Below are 19,340 nucleotides of genomic sequence, written 5' to 3' on the forward strand. Positions count from 1 at the left end.
GTTTCTCTGCCCAGCCAACGGGTCTGCAGTGTCTCTCTCTAGTCGTCCAGCTCGCGGCCAAAATCAATCAGGCGCAGTCGGGTGGCATCGCGCGGGTGAAACTGGGCCACCTTTGACCGCACGAGAAACCGGGCAGCTGCCGACTCGCGTGGAAGCGTTACATAGGCTGCTGACCCATCGCCAGCCGCTGAGGCCAACGTGTTCAGAAGCTGTTCTGTGAGGTCCTGCATCTCCGCGCCAGCTGTGGCTGACTCGTCTCGATTGTCCTTTTCGTTTGCATCGTCGTCATCGCTGTCCTCCTTCTCTCCCCCGTCTCTGTCGTTTGCTCGTGGCCCCCAGATCTCGTCGATCCGCTGCTGTCGTTTTGCGTCGCGCGAGCCAGCTGCCGCACTCTTCGCGCTCTTTGCACCCTTTTCTCCCCCCGGCTGCCGCTGACGCCGCGGCTTTCCCTGCGCGCTGAACCCGGCCACCAGATCGTCTGCCCGCACGTCCACCATGGCGCCGACCACGGGGCCGCCCAGCTCTTCGGCCGCCAGCATCGGTCCCAGCCGCTCGTGGATGAAGCCGCGGAGGGCTCGCAGCAGCGTCGACGTCGCCGTGTCGTAGCCGTGTCGTTGTGCCTTTAGTGCCTCCAGCTTCTGCTGGCGTCTCTGCTCGGCCGTCGTTTCTGTGTTTGCTGGGCTCTGCTGCCGCGCCTCTTGGCTGCTGCGCAGCGCTGCCAACCGCCCCTCCAGCGCCCGGTTCAGCGCCTTCTGGTCGTCCAGCCGCGTCTGCTCGGCCGCCAGCTGTCGTCGCGCTGCCGCCAGCTGCGGCTCCTCCTGTGCCGTCACGTGCGCCCACGACTCGGCCGCCACCTCGTGCGTCTTGCGCAGCGCCAGCAGCGCCGGCAGCACCGAGTCGACATACGGCAGAAACGGCTCCGACACCGTCGCCCGGTCGTAGCCGGCCTTCATGACGGCCAGCGACGTCGCCGCCGACCGTGGCAGAGGAACGGCTCGGCTGCGGAGCTGCATGCACATCTGTCAGCCTCTCTGCCAAGACGATGAACAAACATAAAACATACACCCACCTCGGCTAGAGCATCCTCGCTGTCGGCAACCATGCGCTGGAGCTCACGCATAGACCGCTCCACGTGAGAGCGGTGCAGCTGCTCATCTGCCGTGAGCATCGCCTCGTGCTCCATCTTCGACAGCGGATGACGGCAGCCCCTTTCTCCAGTCAACACGCCAGGGGCTGTCAGAATTCCAGAGCCACTAATCTTTGGCTCAATGGTGTCCGTGCTCGAATGATTCTCCTGCTCGCACCTCGGGTCTGTATGCTCTGTGCCTGTCTGCTCGTTCGTTTGTCACGGACGCGGAAATACGTCAGGAGTTGATGACGCAGGCCGTCACACTGGGCAATTTCAACCTCTCTCTGCACACTGGTGGTACCAATATATTGAGTGTCGTGTCCCGTCCCACTCGCATTGTGCGATGCTCGTCAAACACGGCTAGGTGGCATCCCGTGATGAAGTCGATTCGAACGCGTAAAGAATAGCTGAGTACAAGAGCCTGAAGTGGGTCCTGCTAGGCCTGCGCTGCTGGCTTTTGCTCTGGCCCTAACGCGTTCCCCAGTGGTCGCCCGTACACCGTGCATCTTCCCATTCTGCTGCCCGGCTTTCGTACGGTGCAAATTATGGGTCATGCCCCCATCATTTGCGCAATCTCATTGGTCAAATCCCCACCGCCTGCAGCCGCCCATGCTGAAAATTACTATTAAGAGAGGACAGACAGGCAAGTCCTCACACAGTTTCATCAAAACCCGCCCTTTCCTCTCAACCTCCTCCGCTCTTTGCCTCCAAAACACCGTTCGAGACATTTGGTGCCGTTGCTTCTCACATATCCTCCCTTCTCCAGGAACCGGTTTTGCTCCCTTGCCTAACCTGCCTCTTAAACCGTCGTTTTGATCAGCGGATTCATCCCCAATCTCTCCCTCAACACTTGCTCGCCTTTTCCCTTCCTCATTCTCTCCCTGCCTCGTCGTTTCATCATCTCCATCCGTTCTGGAACTCTCGACGTCGCTCGCTCTATCATTCTTTCTCTCCTGGCCATTGCCCTCTAATTTCCAGCCGTCTCCCGCTCTCCGTCCTCCGTCCACCGCTTGCCGGGCAGTTGAAGTAGGTCTCCCGCCAAATTAAATTCGCATCAGCCGCAAGATCACGGCTTGTTTGCGCAGGAATCTCCAAGACAAGAAACGCGCTCTGGTTGCCGTTTGCTTTGGGTCGCTGGCCGTGTGACAAACAGCCGAGGAAATAGACAAGAGGTTTGAGAAAACGGGGCTTCCCTCTTGATTCTCCTGCTGCCTTCTCTTCTACCATCGTCACCCATCCTCGCCTCTTCCTTCTTATACTCTCAGTTTATCTCGTCCTCTTCCTCCCCAGAGCTCAGAGCATTTCTCCCGAATTCCGCCACTTTCGCTCCTCCATCCCGCCCACATCTTCCTTTTCTCAAGAGAGCTGTCTTTGGTCACTTCACCCGACCTCCTTTGCCATCACGCGAAGACAGCTTAGTCGCCCACTTCAACGAGCCATTACCATCATTCTTCCTCGCGACCCTCCGATCAGCTTTCTACTCCGTGCCCAGCTTCTTGCCCAACTTCTACCCAGCCACGCAGACTTCCCAATCCGACCCCGATCCGCCACTACACCTACCCGTTTTCTTTGCGAAAACCCTGAGAGGTGTAGATAGGCACGAAATATCTATTCAATTTAATCACGGCTTTTCTGAAAGAAAGAAACAAAAATCGGGAAAGAGACACAATCTCTTTCTCTTTGCTATAAAGCAAGAACACGTGACAAGACAGCAAGTACGCATTCGCCCGAAGCAAGCACAACCTGACATCATGTCTGCCTCTCCCCAGCACACCTCGACCAAGCGTCCTCTCGAGGACGTCTCGTCGCCCTCTAGAACCGGCGATCAGCCCGACGCAAAGCGACCTGCTCTCGACAAGGTCGTGCGGAACGACGGCGAGATACGCAAGGAGACCAATGGCCTTCCTGCTATCCCGCCCATCCCCATCGCCGACTCGAACGGCACCAACGGCACCAACGGTGCCAAGAAGGACACCAAGGACGGCGAGGATGAGCCTACGGCCGAAAGCACCGAAAGCAAGGCCATTGCCAGCACAGCCAGCAGCAACACAGCTCCGTCGCAGACTGCTCCCGCAAACGCCCACGACGAGACATCCTGGATCCACATTCGCGCCGTCATTTCCAGCCCCGAGGCTGCCACCATCATCGGCAAGGGTGGTGAGAACGTCTCCAAGATCCGCCAGATGTCCAACGCAAAGTGCACCGTCAGCGACTACCAGAAGGGCGCTGTCGAGCGCATCCTGACGGTCAGCGGCGTGGTGGATGCTGTTGCAAAGGTAAGACAGCCCTGCGCCGTCTCTATCAGCTTGTCTCCCTGCTAACATCGGCAGGCATTCGGCCTCATCATCCGCACATTGAACAACGAGCCGCTGGGCGAGCCGTCGAATGCGCACTCAAAAACCTACCCTCTTCGCCTGTTGATTCCTCACATCCTGATCGGCTCCATCATCGGAAAGGGCGGCTCCCGGATTAAGGAGATCCAGGAGGCATCTGGTGCGCGCCTGAACGCGTCGGACTCCTGCCTTCCCATGTCTTCCGAGCGGTCGCTCGTCGTTATGGGCGTCGCAGATGCCGTTCACATTGCTACTTACTATGTGGGCAGCACTCTGCTGGAGCAGCTGAACGAGCGCTTCGGTGGCCCGGCCGCCTCAGCCTATGCTGCCCGTGGCGGCGGCCCTGTTGGCGTCGTCCCCGGTGGCATGCAGGTCGTCCCCTACCTCCCCCAGCCTGCTGGTGGAAGCTACGGCAGAACCGAGAACTACAGCCGTCGCCAGGATCCCCGTGCTCAGCTGCCGCCCCAAGGATACGGTGCTCCATACGGTGCTCCCATTGCCCACGGTCCGGGTCCTGCAGTCCCCATGTACGGCGCCCAGGCAGCTGGAGCCTACGGAGCGCCGCAGCTGCCGCACCAGAATGCCGCTCATCACGGTGCTATGCCTCACGGTCCCCATGCTGGTCAGCCGCCACACGCTGGCCCAGGTGGCCACCCTGCCATGGCTGGTGCGCCCTTGACACAGCAAATCTACATCCCGAACGATATGGTCGGAGCTATCATTGGCAAGGGTGGCCAGAAGATCAACGAGATCCGGCAGGTTTCGGGCAGTGTTATCAAGATCAACGAGCCGCAGGACAACAGCAATGAGCGTCTTGTGACCATCACAGGCACTGAGGAGTGCAACCGCATGGCGCTGTACATGCTCTACTCTCGTCTTGGTAAGCCGGACACCCCCATTCCACAGTCTCACGGCGTTGCTAATCATTCTATCGTACCAGAGAGCGAAAAGCACCGGACGTGAGCGTCTTGACAAGCTGCATTTGCTTCCACCCGCCGCTATTGGACGTGCGCACGACGACTTTTACTCAGATGATCTCCTGTCACCTCGCGGACAAATCATTACCTTTTATGTGACTCATAGCCACAATTATGTTGTTCCAATAACTGCTGTTTCGAATTCTTGAACAAAAAAAAATATCGAGAGGAGTTGATTTGTTTTCTGTGCTTGTTTGTCTTCCAGTGTTTCACTTGCCGTGTTGTAAGACTTGGAGTTTTGAGGAGGACGGTCCGTTTGGGTGTTTGCCGAGTACTTGATAAATTTGACAGCTAGACTGAATTACCGGATAAAGAACGGAAATCAGTCCAATCCAAGTCCTTTGACCAACGCCTTCCTCTTACCACCTTGCTCCATTATCTAGCCACAGGTGAATTGTCGTACAAGTTTCAGCTTTCCCATCATGAACGGCGCGTACCGTGTTATATATTTAGTTTGACCCATCTCTTCACGTTGATATACTTCGGTCCTTGTATATCGCAGGCAAGTGTAATATGTAATGTCAAATTGATTGTCAGAAAAATCACCCTATAATAATCGAGCTCTTGTTTGAAGATATTCAAGTAAGCTAAGGCAGCCCCACTACAGCTATTTCCCTGCCAACCGGTCTTCTGTCGACCGCTCCTTCCTCACTTTCGACAGCAAACCTGTCGCTTCCCATCCTCCATTCCAGCTGTCAGAAAGGAGTGTCAGAATTGGCCTAGCCGGATTATATAATTATATTAGCTGCAGCCCGACATCTGACAAGCGACAAGCGACAATCGAGTTGCGATGCACCTGGGGCGAGCACTGCTGGGGCTACCGGCCTCTCTGGTGCTGTCGCTGGCCGTCCTCGCGCAGGCGGACGAGCAGCGGCAGCAGCCGCGGCAGCAGCACAAGCCGGTTGCTGTGCGCAAGATGATGGATGAGGGCGAAAAGTTCTTCCCGGAGCAGTACTTTGCCTTTGAGGAGGCCGACGACCACAGCAGCAGCAGCAGCAGCAGCAGCAAATCGCTGGGACAGTTGGGGTCCTTTTCCGAGCGGCGGTATCGTCCGCCCGTGCAGCTTCGCCCGCCGACCAACGGGTCGTCGCCAATGCCGCCGCCATTTCTGGTCCCCTTTGCCGTGCACGAAGAGGACTACGACTACGAGACCGAGCTCGAGCTGGAGCCTGCGCACGCCGACTCTGCCCTCTCGCCCCGCGCCGCCCTCGCTCGCCTGCAAGGTCGCGACTGGAGCTGTCCGACCGGCACGGCCAGCTGCTCGGCCATCGGCTACCCCTACAGCTGCTGTGCCTCGGGCGAGACGTGCTACGAGATCGAAAACGTCGGACTCGGGCCCGTTGGCTGCTGTCCGACCGGTGAGTCCTGCTCTGGCTCGGTCACCACCTGTGGCGCCGGCACCACAGCCTGCTCCGAGGCCGACGGCGGCGGCTGCTGCATCGCCGGCTTCGTCTGTGCCGGCATCGGCTGTGTGGTCACAGCAGCCACCATCACGACCACGTCCACCGTCGCGGCCACGCCCTCTGTCGTCATCGTCACCGTCGTCGTCACCCAGACCGCCAGCGCCGGCGGCATCACCACGCTTACGTCATCGCTCACGTCCACCGTCACGCCCACCTCTACGACTGTTGTCATCACGACCACGGCCACGGGAGGCGTCGCTCCCGTCAAGCCTACCTCCATGCCTGACTCCTCTACCTCCACCTCTACTTCCACCACGACTACGACCACCTCTCCCGACTCTACTGCCTCCTACTGCCCTGTCGGCTACTACGCCTGTCTCGCCCTTGCTGGCGGTGGCTGCTGTCAGACCGGCCGCGATTGTCACACCACCAGCTGTCCGCCTGCTTCGTCCTCCTCCACCGTCATCAACGTCAACGGCATCACCATCGCCGTGCCTGCTGACTCGACCGCTGCTGCGGCTGCTGCTGCTGCCACGTCCGCCGCCACCTGCGCTACCGGCTGGTTCCTCTGTTCCTCCGACTCGACCCCGGCTGCCGGCGCTGCTGCTGGCTGCTGTCCGTCTGGCTACGCCTGCGGCACTGCCAGCTGCACCCTGGCCGTCGCCTCGTCCACCGTCACCGCTACCGTGCAGAAAGAGCTTCCCAGCACAGCCAGCGCCGCCAGCTCACGGCCAGCAGCCTCGGAGCTGTTGTGGCTGGCCGCCGTCGTTGCTGTTCTCGCCGGCTCGCATCTCTCCTAGCATATCCATTTGTTTTCTCGCCCACGACATGTATGAATAACACGATTGGCGCATCAGCGTTTGCCTTGCATTTCCCGCACTATAGACAGAAGTTTGCATGCAAAATTACACATGTATTAGTCATCATTTGGAGAAGGAGACGTTTCACGTCTCTGCTCGGGTTTATTCCTGATCTTATTGTAGAAAGTACAGCCGGTTATTTTCCCGCTTAAGACGCTTACTCCGGCATGTGCTCAAACGGCTTCTCGAGGTGCTCCTGGCAAAAAGGCAGCTTGCCGACCGTCCAGATCTCGGTGTCCTGCGTTGCCTGTTAGTTCCGAGCACAACGGCTTACAAACTAGGGCGGTGTGCAACGTACCGGCTTCAGGGCCTTCTTGATGTCCGAGTCCAGAGTGCCGCCCTTGATCGCAATGATGGCCGGGGCTGCGTCAGGGTCGTGGGCGATGGGCGAACCGCACTCGGAGCAGAAGATGCGGTGGACCGCCTTGCCAGACGTTCCCAGGCCGGCCCAGCTCTTGGTCGGGCCCTTGAGCGTGAGCTTGTCCTTCAGCACGACGGCGACAAGCGCTGCGAGGAGCAGTCAGCAATGTGGAGAACCAGAGCACACCCGTGCCCAGCTCTGGACTAGTCCTTACAGTAGGTCGAGCCGGTCTGGCGCTGACAGTCGTCACAGTGGTCGTAGCCGACGAGGAGCGGCTTGTCCATGTCAATGGAGTAGGTGACGGCCTTGCAGAGGCAATGTCCGGTGAGAACCATGATGGCGGCTTGGATGGAGAAGTGAATAGGATGTGAGAAATGAGAAGCTGAATGGATCTGAGCTGCTTTTGGCTTCAAACTTGGTCTGCTACGTCGTTGCTTATGCACTGACGGGAATGCCAGGACAGAGAGAAGAACTCGGAATTATATAGCTATTTTCCCCTCTTATCTGACCACCAACTCTCAGACCTGACTTCGGCAACAGAGCTTTGCTGCTGTGCTGCATTGGGACCAGAGAGACGTCATACTGCCCCGCCTCTCCTTCCTGCGTCTGTCCAACAGGCGCCCCTTCCTTGAATAGCTCCTAAATTATCTGTCATTTCGACATGCCGACCTTTCCGTCCTCAGAATCTATCGACCTACGACTGACATCCAAAGATTATCGTGCCCTTGTGTCTCTCATCGAAACACTCTTGCATCTGCACGCGCAACCTCAGTCAGCCCCTATGCTGTATCTTTAAGGTGGGGTTGCAGCGGCGAGGCTGCACTAGACCTATCGGAGCTGTTGGTATTTGGAATTTGACGAAGCACTGCTATGTATTCGCACTGCTGTCTCGTCTAATCAGACTTTGAGGACAGCCAAACAACCGTACTCTTTCAAGATAAACACGACTCGAATTTGCGTCTATCGGAAAAAAATATCAGTACTGTATTATCGGCCCATCACTTCAACTGCTTCCGGGTCGGTTGTATATACCGTGAGACTTGTGTACCCACAGTGCGAGGTATACACCCTGCAGCACCTGTATCTCATTTGGAATTGCGCACGGCTGAGAACGTCTGTCTCTGTTGGCCGCCCCACCGCACCTCCGAATGGGCAGGCGTCGACTCTCTGCTTACAAGTGCATTACCTTACAGCGTCCCGGCTATTCCAAATAACCGGTGTGACCCTCGAGCGGATAAGCAGCATGGAATCATTTGTCTTAGTCAACTCCACAGAAGCTGCAGATTCGGATGTTCAGCCGGCTGCCTAAACTCAACCATGACTGCAAGCTGACAGGACCACTTCTACTGCTGCCCACGCCACCAGGAGCCGCACCAGGAGGCACTGGGCCTGGAAGACGCGGTAGGAACCGAGCGCTGTCCTGTCTGCCAGAAATACGGCCAGAACTGTGGCCCTGTAACTTCTGCGCAAGTCTCGACCGGCCTCGTCTTTGAGGGCGAGCACGAAGCCGTCCATGGCAGAGAGCCGGAAGCCCCGGAGATCGCCCGTGGAAACATACGAAGAAGCTGCACCCGGCAACTTTGCGGGGGGGGCGAGACGCTCCGGTCGTCGTCGCAGCCTCTGGATGGCCTTGAAGAAGAGAAAGTCGATGACTCCCGTCACCTGCAGTGGCGGTCGTGGCGTCTTGGCCAGCACCAGCTTCGCCAGCAGCTCCGGCCGCGACACGTCAATCGTGCAGCTCTCGCGCAGCTCGCAGAAGAGCGCCTCGACGTCGTGAGCATAGCACACGAACCGTCTGTAGAAAACCGGCGTCAAAACCCGGATCTCCACCTCGTCCACGTCTTTGTCTTGCTGGCCAGCAGCTGTGCCAGAGAGTATTCGTTCTGATGCCACCCCCGGGATCCCACACGGAATGTACGTCACAGCTAGTCGCCGCGACGGCGCTGCCGCCGTCGTTGCTTGCTTCTCGACCACGTGTTGCAGGTAGCGTCGAAAGGCCGTCTCGAGCCGGAGCTCTATCCAGTCTGCTGTGCGAGGTTTTTTCTTCTGCGCCAGATTTACCTCCTTTTGGTCAACAAATAATCCGAGCCACCACGTTGTGGCCACGAGGCGTAGTGCCTGCCACGCCGTCATCTCCGTGGGATCGACGACAGCTTCGGCACAGAACCTCACCACCAGCTTCTCATGTCCGTGCAACGACTGGAGAACGAGGACCGTGTTGATCGGAACAGGCCCCTGAGCGTTGGTAGCTAGCGGATCTGTTGTTGTTATCGAATGCAACCCCGTGCGAGTCTGGTAAGCTCGGGTCTGGGGAGGTGCAGCTCCATAGTCACTGTCGTCCCTATGCGCAGCCTTTGCCAGCTCTTTGGGCCGAGGCCCTGGACGGAAGAAGTATATGTGCCTCTCGCCAATCGTGCTGTCCACTTCTACAACAACAGCTGCGAGTGCCTCGGTTTTGTCGTAGAGATACCAGAACGAGAATGGGTTACAATGACCGCCCAGAAAACGAGCTGCCGTTACTACGTACGCATATGGATAGCTGCATGGATCAATTTCCTATCGGCATGAGCAATGAAATTGTGATGGGCAGCGGGGAAAGGCAAACGCACCTGAGACTGCAGGTATGTGTCTAGTTTCTCCCGTAAACTTGCATGGCCAGTGTCACGTCCAAGATGGCTTTTGGGAGCGATGAGGAACCAAGATGTCTTCTGTCACAATGACGTCTGTGGACCAGCTGGTACCAGCCTGCTCACAGCGCCTTCCCAGGAGACAGGCTGCCCGACAGCAAGGAATGGACGTGTAGACGGGTGTATCATCCTACAGGGATAGAGAAGCACATGGCCAGGATCATCGCAGCTCATCCAGGTCGCTTTCCCCCACAATAACACACCAACGAAAGCAGTGGCAGCAGTGAATGTCCACAGAACTATGGCTTGGGCCGTTTGATATGCGCCATCGCCTTTTAGCCAGAAACCTCCTTTCAGTAGCAGACAGTCAATATAATTTCCAAAGACATTGTAATACAGCAACCCTGTCCCCATGAAGGCCAGCATATCGAGCCACGACAGAAGACCCAAGAGCCGCCACGCCATTGGGAGATCGGAGGCAAAAACACGAAATAGATCAGAGGTGCACGTGTGGTGGTTTTCACATTCGGATGATCCAGCTTGGAGAGCTTCGTTGGGCAGTTACTGCAACGGTCCGGGGATGCACCCCCCATTTGTAAGCCTACACGTGACCGTACCCCCAGGGAGGGGTCGCGCCACATTCTAACGTCCTAGCCGCCGGATTGAGTCAGTCGGCGTCCGCGTTCGAGGCAAGAGCGGCCCTCTTCATACCCACAAAAACTAATCCCAATCTTCTATCAGCTTCCACGGCGTCCTTTTTCACCGGATTCCCTCCTCCGTTCAGCCTCTCTTCCATCCCCGCCCTTTTCTCCTCAATCAACACCACATAAGACCGCGCAAACAAGCAGGCGAACGTCAAGAACGACTCTGGTATTTTTGCGCCATCTGCAATTATCATCGACAACCCCAATTCCCGATTCACGCCCTTCACCTCCAACCCTACCGCCCATCATGTCTGGCCTCGACTGGGACCACGTCACCAAGATTGGCAGCAAGAACCGCGGTGGTGCTGCCCAGCGCGAAACCGTCGTCAAGGGCCGCAGCGCTCTCAACGCCGCTCAGCGCAGCGGCAACGTCGTCGCCACCGAGAAGAAGTACGCCGCCGGCAACGGCGCGTCCAAGCCGGCGGTTGAGGGCCAGCACCTGACCAAGGTCGATCGGTCCGACGACATCGTCAAGGTCAAGGTCCTCGGCAAGGACGTCGGCGCTATTATTGCCGACCGGCGCGGCAAGATGGAGCCCAAGCTGTCACAGAAGGACCTCGCGGACCGCTGCAACACCAAGCAGGCCATCATCGCCGCCATGGAGCGCGGCGAGGGCCAGCCCGACCAGAAGGTGCTCGGCGCCATCGAGCGCGTGCTCAACGTCAAGCTACGGGGCAGTGACATTGGCAAGCCCAAGTTCGAGAAGAAGAAATAGGTGGCGGATGCCCAATTTCGAAACTCGTGAGAATAAAGACCAAAAAATTGAATAAAAATTGACCCCTCAAAAAACGACGGTGATTTCGATCCCCATCAGTCGGACGACATTGTCCGCCGCCACCCTCTCTCAACGATTTTCGATCGCGAACTATCCTCAGCCCGGGTATCACGACGTCTCCGTCCACATTCTTCAAAACTTCATCTCCGCTTTTTTCTCGTCTGCAAAGCGAGCTCCGGTTATGCCACGCGTGGCAAGTCACAACTCTGAGAGAAGGACTTGCATGACCGGCCTCGTACTTTTCTTGCCTCTCGTCCTCTACTCACGAGGCGCTCATGATGCATATTTTGGGATCATACGGACGTGCTGGTTATCACTTGCTCATATATATTGTTTTGCGCTCAACTCTGGGGATGTGACAAGACACATCGATCAGGCCTGGGCCTCGTCTCGGCGGCAGATTAGCATAGCGTTCAAACCACTCACGGCTGGCTCGAAAGATCACTGGCATATACTGCTACGAGTGTCCTGCATAGATAATAGATGCTATTTTGGTATTATCGTTTTATTTTTCTCGTTTAGTATAGTATGAGCAATACTGTTATGAATCGCGGCGACAAGTATCCCAGAGCAAAAGGCTTCCTATTAATCCGCAATGCCATTTAAAACCAAGGACCTTAGGTGGTATAAAAAATGCAGTACCGCAGGTGATGCTTCCGCGCTTCCAAATGCCGGTCTCCCCCCTACTATATTGATCCTGTCTCCCGTCACTGGCACAAGCTTTGAACACGGCTCTGCATGGCCGCCTTGCTTGGCACGAAGTCTGTCAACATGATGACGATCTCCCGACCGCCCATGCTGACGATTTGAATCCACTGAGGCGCGATCTCCTTGGCCAAGAGCCGAACGCATGCTGCACCCTCCTCGCGCGAGATAGGTAGCCGGAGCGAGTCCTTGAGCTTGGTAAGGATGGCAACCATGCTAAACGAAACCCGGTTCTGCTGGCGGGACGACGTGCAGAGCATTGACAGCACCTCGGCAATATCGCATGCCCGATGTAAGGCAGCGCGCCGCTCCAGCTCTTCTGGCGTCGGCGGTGCAGCACCGGACGTCTGCTGTTGCGTCCGCTGCATCTGGCGGTACCGGATGCGGTCAAGCAGACCCATCGGAGTCCCATCTGCGTTGACGGCCACAGACGGCGCCTGTGCCGACTGCTGCTGAGTGGCCTGTGGTTGTGCCTGCACTACCACGGGTGCCTTCAACAGGGCCTCCCTTGCCTCCTTTTCCTCTTTTCTCAGAGCTATGCCATGCATCAGCTCTTCCAAGGTTCGCTGTCCCTTGGCTCTCAAGGCCGAGGTCTGCAAGAGCGAAGTGCACTTCTTGACTGGCGCCTTGGGAAGGTTCTGGATGAACGCCTTTATGGCAGCGGGGTCACGGCCAGCAACCTCGGACCAAAGGGCCCGCAAATTGGTCTCAAACATCTGGTTGAGCTGATTGCTGAGTGTGCCGGTAGATGCTGCATTGGGCTGCAATTCGATACATATTTTCCCACGGCCGTAGTCCGACAGGAAGAGTGCGCTCGTGTCCTTCTTGGTTGTTGCCACGCCAATGCAGCGCTGGATATCCTCCCGTGTGACCCGCCGCTTGCCCCAGGCCTGCGCTATACTCGGGCAGAGAACACGTAGATCGACAGGCGCGTTGGTGCCATGGTGGGCGTGGTGTAGGGCGAGTGCCTTCGCGAAGGAAGTTTGAAGCTGGAGGAGCTCAGCAAGGTCGCAAGGAAGGACGGCGGCCTCAGGACAGCTATCTGGTTCAGTCTCCGACTCGCAGGGGGTTGTTGGAGCAGTGCTGGCTGGCCGCGGAGAGGAAGATGTCGAGCGTGGTAGGACTGACGGCGAAGGTGAAAGGGATGCCTGGAGATTCAGGCGTGAGAGAAGATGGCTGGCATTCTTGTCACTGCCATCGTCCGATGAGGAGGAAGCATCAGATGTCCTTCTTTTCTGTTGTGAGAGAAGAGCTGCAATCGAAGGGGCTTTGGTGTTTCTAGGGTGACGGGCACGCTTTGAAGAAATTTCCGACTTTTGCGAAGCATCGTTATCTTGCTCGCTTTCCGAGGCTCGTCGCTTGCGTGATTTCGGAGTGGCCGCAGGCGAGACCGCTGCTGGCTGTTTGGAGGAAGGAAGGGCTGGAAGCTCGATTCTGATTTGTGCCTTCTGTGCCTTCTGTCCGGCCAGGAACCGCTCGGCAACGACCTCGTTTGCACCTGCCTGCTTTTTTGTAGAGGAAGGCGTGACTCGCTTTGAGACGCGGCCAAAGGTGTCAATGCTCCGGACAGGAGCGGGAGTCGTGACCGAGTTGGACGGCCGCGCTGCTGCTGTCCGAGTCGACCGGGAAGAGCGAGCCATCTTGGTAGCAGTTTCCTCAAGATGCTGAAAACGAGGGAAAAGAGGATCTACAATAAGAAGGATTGACTGTTGGGTTGACCGTTAAAAACTATAAGCGACTGAAATTGGAAGTAGCCAGTGTGAACGCAAATCAAAAATGAAAGAAAATCTCAAACTCCATATGTAAAAGGGGAGAAATAAGGAAGGAAGAACCGTGCTTCCTGATGCTGAACTGTGGACTATTTCTACTTGTGGCTTTGAGGCCCCACAAGTCGCGTCTTGACGCGTCTCACAACGCGTTTACTAAGAATTATTCTTGTAGGATGCGTGAACGCGCTAATACCACGGCCGATTCTTAAGACCCGGCGCGATCGAGAAATATGGCGTACGACGTAGGTACTCCGTACTCTAGTATTAGGTCTGCATACATAGCTCTTTGAATGCATGCTATCATACTTTGAAGATACCCGTTTTATTAACAGATGCTCCGTCTTCTATTCTTAGCACCAGCAGCGCGCAAAACGAAATCGAAGAAAGACAGGTATTGCAAATGGTTACTACACTCCACCTAAACTACTCCCTAATCACAGAACAGCGCACCACTATAGGTGGTGTTGGACAAATTTTCAGGTTATTCTTGCTCTCGCAGACTGCCAAAAACCGAAAGCAGGAAACCAGACTATGCTCTGGAGATCCTGCCGTGCAAGAGGGCCTGCGATTAGGCCATTAGGAGCAAGAATTCTAAAGCTTGACGTATGAGTTGAATCGAGCCGTTCATCGTCTAGTCGGGCCCTTGAATTTATTACGGGGCAGACACCAGGAAAGAGCTGGCCGATGACTCCATCGCCGTAAGTCCCGAGGTGTGTGATGGGGATCGGGTTGAACGATACGTTCAAAAACCACCTCTGGGTATCAGGTGCGGAAGTTGAATCGTCCATTGGCAAATCCTTAAGGGCGTTGGTTCACCGGCCAGTTGAGATATGCGGCGGAACATGGGCCACGGCCGATAGAGCTGGCGCGACCGCCATAGGTAACCTGTTAAGTATCATATTGGACCGCGAGACTTTTACTAACAGAAACATTGCAGGTCCCTCTACGGAGTACAAATATTCTGGTGCTTTTTGCTAACAGCAACAGGCTGCGCTTCTGTGTCATATATGATAGAAGCTTCAGTATTCCCGCGGTATACACGATACGGTAAGCAGCCGCCTTCCTTCACGTTGAAACCGCGATCCTTTCGAAAAGGAATGACAACAGTAAACAATTCAGATGTATAAGCGAATAACCTAGTAAAAACAAACTTTTCAATACCTCCTCTTTTGACCCTCCGTAGTAGCCCATTGCGAAGCCCCTTTCAAAGAAGCGCACAAAAAAGAAATAGCTCAAATGAGAGAAAACTGCTTCCAGGATGATTCTCCATATGATCATCAGCCACCCCTTGGCAACGGTTTTACCGTACCGTAGGTTGTGACAAGCACGGCTCAATAAAGTCAACGTGTCACGACAAGTACCAGCGCTAAAGCAAGCCCAAGCAAAGAAAACAAAAAGGTACCCCGTAGAGAATCACCCGATGTTGCTGCCAACTCATAGTGGCTCTAGCATGGGGTCCTCCACTTTAATGGCACACGGGCGACACGCCGTTATTTTTTGCGACCGACATCGCAGTAGGCCAATTCTCGCTGCGGAAGCTGACGGGACTCGGTGGAGGAGGCGCCGGCACGGTGTAGTCGTCCTCGGGAATGGTGTAGTAGGGCATATCGACACTGAGGCGGGTGCTATTGCCGTTGTACTTCGGAACGGATGGTGTGGCCAGCGTTGCATTTAGGCTGGCAACAAGGTCTGCAGATGTGAGAAGCTGCAGACCCTTGCGCTGCGAAGCAGCAACGGGAACGGGAGCGTAAATCTGGCTCGGCATGCCGGACTGTAGAGTGTGCAGTCGATGTGTTTGTTCTCTGGGTAATGTATAAGCAGCGTAGGTGGCAAAGTGAAAGTACCGCAAAACGTACTTAGTTGTTGCCGTTGGAAATATAGTGGTTTGTTCGCGGTAGGCAGATGAGAACGGAAGATAGTATGGGCAGTAATTTTTGGTATAATGCGTAAGAGAGATGCCGAAGTGTCGACGATCTAGACTGTCTAGACAGGTGGTTGGGTTGCAGGTCGGGGGAGTTGGGAGCAATTGTGAGAGAAAAGCGAGTGAACGTTTTGTATGTGGTCTATGATGAAGTGTCCCTAGTCTGAGATTGGAGTGAACCAAGGGGTGGGAGAAGGAGGGGAAAAAGAAATGAAACAGGAAAGAAGCAAAGCAAGGGGAAAGAAGAGAGAGAGGGGGAAATGGGGTGGTAGGACGAGGTGAGAAACGAAAAGCAGGTTCTGTACAAATCGCGGTGCGTTCTGCTCGTTATCTTACGAAATACGTTGGTGATATTGCGCTTGTTGGGAGCCCGAATAACAGAAAGAGGACGGAGTTTGCCGAGTGGATGGATGGGTGCATATAAGGGGGAAGATGGGGAATCGGGGAGATGGAGAGAGTGCGGGAGAATATAAGAGAAAGAGATCCAGGCAAGACGAGACAGGCCTATGTTTAGTCGTAAAACCGAAAAGGCCAGTCCGGCTTCTCATCGTGGGCCGAGGCGAGTAGAAAGAGGCAGCGAGAAGCGAAGCCACTCACGTCCCCCAGCTTCCGCAGTCCCCGGGCATTTGCTTTCTTCCCTGAGAGAAAAAAATAGGTTACCCATAAAATCCCACAATATATTTCCTGGGGTACATTCTCGACTTGGCCAGATACGCCCAGGGGTGCAGGGGTTTTTTTTTGCTTTTCTTATTTATTTATGGGGGGGAGATACGAGAAACGAGGTCTGACTGATGACTGTTGTCGGTCTCTGTTGTGACGAGTACGAATAAGAGGGAAGCCGGAGCGTTGCTGGGAGCAAACAGCAGACCGAAAAGGGGTGTGGGGGCCACCTCATTCGCCCATCGTTGCTGTACATAGTACTCCGTACGGACGAGCGTTTTCTCCTTCTCCTTCTGCGGCTGTCGTGGCGCTGACTTGTGCAGATATGCCATGTTGACATGGCTGCAGTCCTTCTTCGCTGTATGTAGCAACACCGCCTTCCGTCTGGCCACAGGGAGACGTGCGTTGGACACTGCCAATTGGTGCAGTGGTGATATCGCGCTGGCGGCAGCGCTTTCGAGAACATGCCACGATCCCCTGTCTGCTACGTTTCTGCAGAAAAGGGCGGCTGGCCCGTTTTCCCTGGCAGCCTAAGCGGGGAAGACGGTTCATATGAGGGCCGCTTTTTCGGGTCGACATTCGTGCAAAGGCGTAAGAAAAAACGTAAGACCGCGACTGTTCGCGTTTCTTGTCCGGCTCGCTCTTCTCGGTGGCTTCCCTTTTCCCTGCCTTCTTCCCCCAGAGGCACGGCTCGCCGGCCACAGCATTATAATCCCACGCCCCCAACAGGCTTGAGCTTCCCAGTTGGGAGCTGCTGGAATGTGGGCTCGGCTGTGGGTGGAGTGGATTGTGTGGGGTACATAGTAGCGATTGGGGCCGCAAGCAATCGACGGTTTTCCCGTGGGGAAACCTGGTTGGGGAAAGCTGATCGACCCCAAGGCGAAGAGCCAATATTTACCAGTAACACTGCTCTTGGACGAGATACATATGACTCACGATTAAACCGCTCCAGAACGCCCAAAAGAGGGCACGGTGGGACGCAGGATTGCGGTAGGGTCGGAGGGAGGGGTTTGTGTGTCGAGTGCAACAGAAGCTCGTAATCAGGCCAGTCGTGGCTGTTGAAGTACTGGTCAGATTCGAGGAGCCTGCGCGAAGAGCTGATGCGGTGCACTCGCACTATCACGTCTCAGTTCCCTATCTCTGTCCTCAGGTAAATCAGCCCCCCTTTCCCACCCCGGCGTTACGGACGCTTGGAAAAGGCGGGTGGGAAACCTCTGTCTCTTCTGTCTGTCCAAGTTTCTGCACCTGCCTCTGTGCCCTGCTGAGTTATATTTGGATGCTCGACTGAAACCCAGGACGACGATCTCCAAGGACTACGGAGTATTATTTTATATCTGCCAGACGTGTGAGCATAACGTTTATTCGGTGTGCAGCAGCTACTTGCAGGCCCATGCTTTCTGTAAGGGCAAAATTGCGGTGTGGCCCGTCTGGTGTATCACACGCATCGGTGCAACCTATTTGTCTTAGTGACTGCATAGTCCGACGAGCAAGATGAACCCGCGGATATGTCTCCCGCCAGGCTGCTCGTAGGATACAAGTTGTGTTCACCGCTCACTGCTCATGTTCACTATTTCTCCGTGTCCAGCCCGTACGCCTTGACGGCTGTGCCCGCCCAGATCATTGCCTCGTCGTCCTCGCCTAGCGTGGCCATGTAGCACATCTGTGCCACAATACGCCGCCATTTGTCCCAGGCGCCTGCTTCGGCTTTGCTGATCTTCTTGTCGGGTGTAGTAGCAGTGGCAGCAGCATCTTCAGCATCACTCGAAGCGGTCCCCTCCACAGCCAGCAGGCTAGCATAGCGTGCCGTGCAGACGGGCCAGTCGCTGCCAAACATGAGCCGGGACGGTCCTAGGGCTGCTAGCAGGACGGCAAACCAGGGAAAGGTGGCGACGAAGAACGCGTTGGATGGCTGGTTGCGCAGCGCGTCAGGCATCTCGGAGAAGAGGCCGGACATCTTGACAAACACATGACTCGGGCTGGCCTTGCCGAGCGCAAACATGGCGTTGCGCCAGGCAGCAAAGCCGCGGTCAGCCGCCGGGTTGAGCACCGTCAGGTCCGGCTTGGCCAGGTGGTTGACCACCAACACCACTCTCTCGGCCTCGGGCACGTCGTCGCCGTGCAGCCGGTCCAGCAGCGCCTCGGTCTCCTCCATCTGCGTGCGGCCGCGGCGGTGCTGATCGATGCCCAGCTCAAACACGAAGCCCCGTCGTCCCAGCAGCCGCAGTCCGGCCACAAAATCGTCTGCCAGCATCGTGCCGTGCGGCTTGTCCTGCACGACGTAGCGGAATCCGCGCACCCGCGGCCACGCCACCGGTCCGGCCGCCTCTTGTACCGCGTCTAGATAGCGCTCTAGCACCTCGGGCCCGCTGTGCACCGGAGCCCACGGCACCATGGCTAGACAGCGCGCCTGTGATGAGGCAGTTGAGCCAGTCGAGCTAGACTCGCCCTCGGCCTCGATGATCTGCCGCATCATCGTCACCTCGGCCAGCGGCTGCGTCCAGTCGGCCCCGCCGTCGTTTGCACGGTCGCATTCCACAAAGATGTAGCCCACGCGCGGACCGTCGCCAGCACTGCTGCTCTCCTCAGCTTCCGGAGCCGTGCTGTTCACGGCTTCCACATAGTCCTCAACCGTGCACCGCCGTGCCAGCGTGTCCTCTGGCTTGCACCATGCTAGCTTGTCAATGTCGCCCGAGTCCCACAGATGAATGTGCGAGTCGATAATGAAAGGAGGCGGAGGCATCGTGGCGGTTTCTGTCTCGGGTCGTTCAATGCAGGAATGTCGAGACCGAAGCTGCTGGGCAGAGCGAAAAAGGAGGCGGTGGGCAGAAACAGAGCTAGAGAGGCCCAGTGCAGGTTGGGCCTCGAAACTGCAAGAGCGGCGGGGTCGCTCGCTCTTGCTCTTCCCGTGCAACTTGCGACGACTTGTTTCGTGCTGATTTGTGCAGATCCAAGCGCCCCCGCTGTCAATACGAGTTCGCCTCTATCGTGCACAAATTGCAGACACAGGAAGACAAACAGCAGTTTGATGGTCCATCTCTACCCCAAGGGTCCGAATAGCAACTATATCAAAGTCGTACCATTTAGCAGCACCGCGCCGAATGTCGGTGAAAAAGCTA

General features: G+C 56.3%; 9 protein-coding genes across 9 annotated transcripts; 3 read left to right on the plus strand and 6 right to left on the minus strand.

The window, feature by feature from the left end:
* Positions 1-38: 38 nt before the first annotated feature.
* CMQ_1223 (uncharacterized protein) lies at positions 39-1,183 on the minus strand (the record flags this gene model as incomplete). Its single annotated transcript, XM_014318302.1, has 2 exons — positions 39-1,007; positions 1,064-1,183. The coding sequence occupies 2 exons, from the start codon at positions 1,181-1,183 to the stop codon at positions 39-41; spliced, it is 1,089 nt and encodes a 362-aa protein (XP_014173777.1).
* A 1,697-nt stretch (positions 1,184-2,880) lies between these two features.
* CMQ_1195 (kh domain containing RNA-binding protein) lies at positions 2,881-4,425 on the plus strand (the record flags this gene model as incomplete). The annotated part of the gene is made up of 3 exons (XM_014318274.1): positions 2,881-3,405; positions 3,460-4,342; positions 4,403-4,425. The coding sequence occupies 3 exons, from the start codon at positions 2,881-2,883 to the stop codon at positions 4,423-4,425; spliced, it is 1,431 nt and encodes a 476-aa protein (XP_014173749.1).
* An 804-nt stretch (positions 4,426-5,229) lies between these two features.
* On the plus strand, positions 5,230-6,642 carry CMQ_1178 (GPI anchored cell wall protein; the record flags this gene model as incomplete). The annotated part of the gene is made up of 2 exons (XM_014318257.1): positions 5,230-5,889; positions 6,535-6,642. The coding sequence occupies 2 exons, from the start codon at positions 5,230-5,232 to the stop codon at positions 6,640-6,642; spliced, it is 768 nt and encodes a 255-aa protein (XP_014173732.1).
* A 217-nt stretch (positions 6,643-6,859) lies between these two features.
* On the minus strand, positions 6,860-7,398 carry CMQ_624 (duf636 domain containing protein; the record flags this gene model as incomplete). Its single annotated transcript, XM_014317703.1, has 3 exons — positions 6,860-6,940; positions 7,001-7,209; positions 7,278-7,398. The coding sequence occupies 3 exons, from the start codon at positions 7,396-7,398 to the stop codon at positions 6,860-6,862; spliced, it is 411 nt and encodes a 136-aa protein (XP_014173178.1).
* A 976-nt stretch (positions 7,399-8,374) lies between these two features.
* CMQ_706 (uncharacterized protein) lies at positions 8,375-9,608 on the minus strand (the record flags this gene model as incomplete). The annotated part of the gene is made up of 2 exons (XM_014317785.1): positions 8,375-9,511; positions 9,591-9,608. The coding sequence occupies 2 exons, from the start codon at positions 9,606-9,608 to the stop codon at positions 8,375-8,377; spliced, it is 1,155 nt and encodes a 384-aa protein (XP_014173260.1).
* A 1,033-nt stretch (positions 9,609-10,641) lies between these two features.
* On the plus strand, positions 10,642-11,109 carry CMQ_1725 (coactivator bridging factor 1; the record flags this gene model as incomplete). Its single annotated transcript, XM_014318804.1, has 1 exon — positions 10,642-11,109. One exon carries the CDS (start codon positions 10,642-10,644, stop codon positions 11,107-11,109), a length of 468 nt encoding a protein of 155 aa, XP_014174279.1.
* Positions 11,110-11,876: 767 nt separating this feature from the next.
* On the minus strand, positions 11,877-13,514 carry CMQ_1512 (uncharacterized protein; the record flags this gene model as incomplete). The annotated part of the gene is made up of 1 exon (XM_014318591.1): positions 11,877-13,514. One exon carries the CDS (start codon positions 13,512-13,514, stop codon positions 11,877-11,879), a length of 1,638 nt encoding a protein of 545 aa, XP_014174066.1.
* Positions 13,515-15,108: 1,594 nt separating this feature from the next.
* CMQ_1420 (uncharacterized protein) lies at positions 15,109-15,408 on the minus strand (the record flags this gene model as incomplete). Its single annotated transcript, XM_014318499.1, has 1 exon — positions 15,109-15,408. One exon carries the CDS (start codon positions 15,406-15,408, stop codon positions 15,109-15,111), a length of 300 nt encoding a protein of 99 aa, XP_014173974.1.
* Positions 15,409-17,791: 2,383 nt separating this feature from the next.
* Positions 17,792-18,964, minus strand: CMQ_835 (amidohydrolase family protein; the record flags this gene model as incomplete). The annotated part of the gene is made up of 1 exon (XM_014317914.1): positions 17,792-18,964. The coding sequence occupies one exon, from the start codon at positions 18,962-18,964 to the stop codon at positions 17,792-17,794; it is 1,173 nt and encodes a 390-aa protein (XP_014173389.1).
* Between the last annotated feature and the right edge of the window lie 376 nt (positions 18,965-19,340).

The sequence above is a fragment of the Grosmannia clavigera genome, assembly GCF_000143105.1.
Source record: "Grosmannia clavigera kw1407 unplaced genomic scaffold GCSC_140, whole genome shotgun sequence".
NCBI classification, from domain to species: Eukaryota; Fungi; Ascomycota; class Sordariomycetes; order Ophiostomatales; family Ophiostomataceae; genus Leptographium; species Leptographium clavigerum.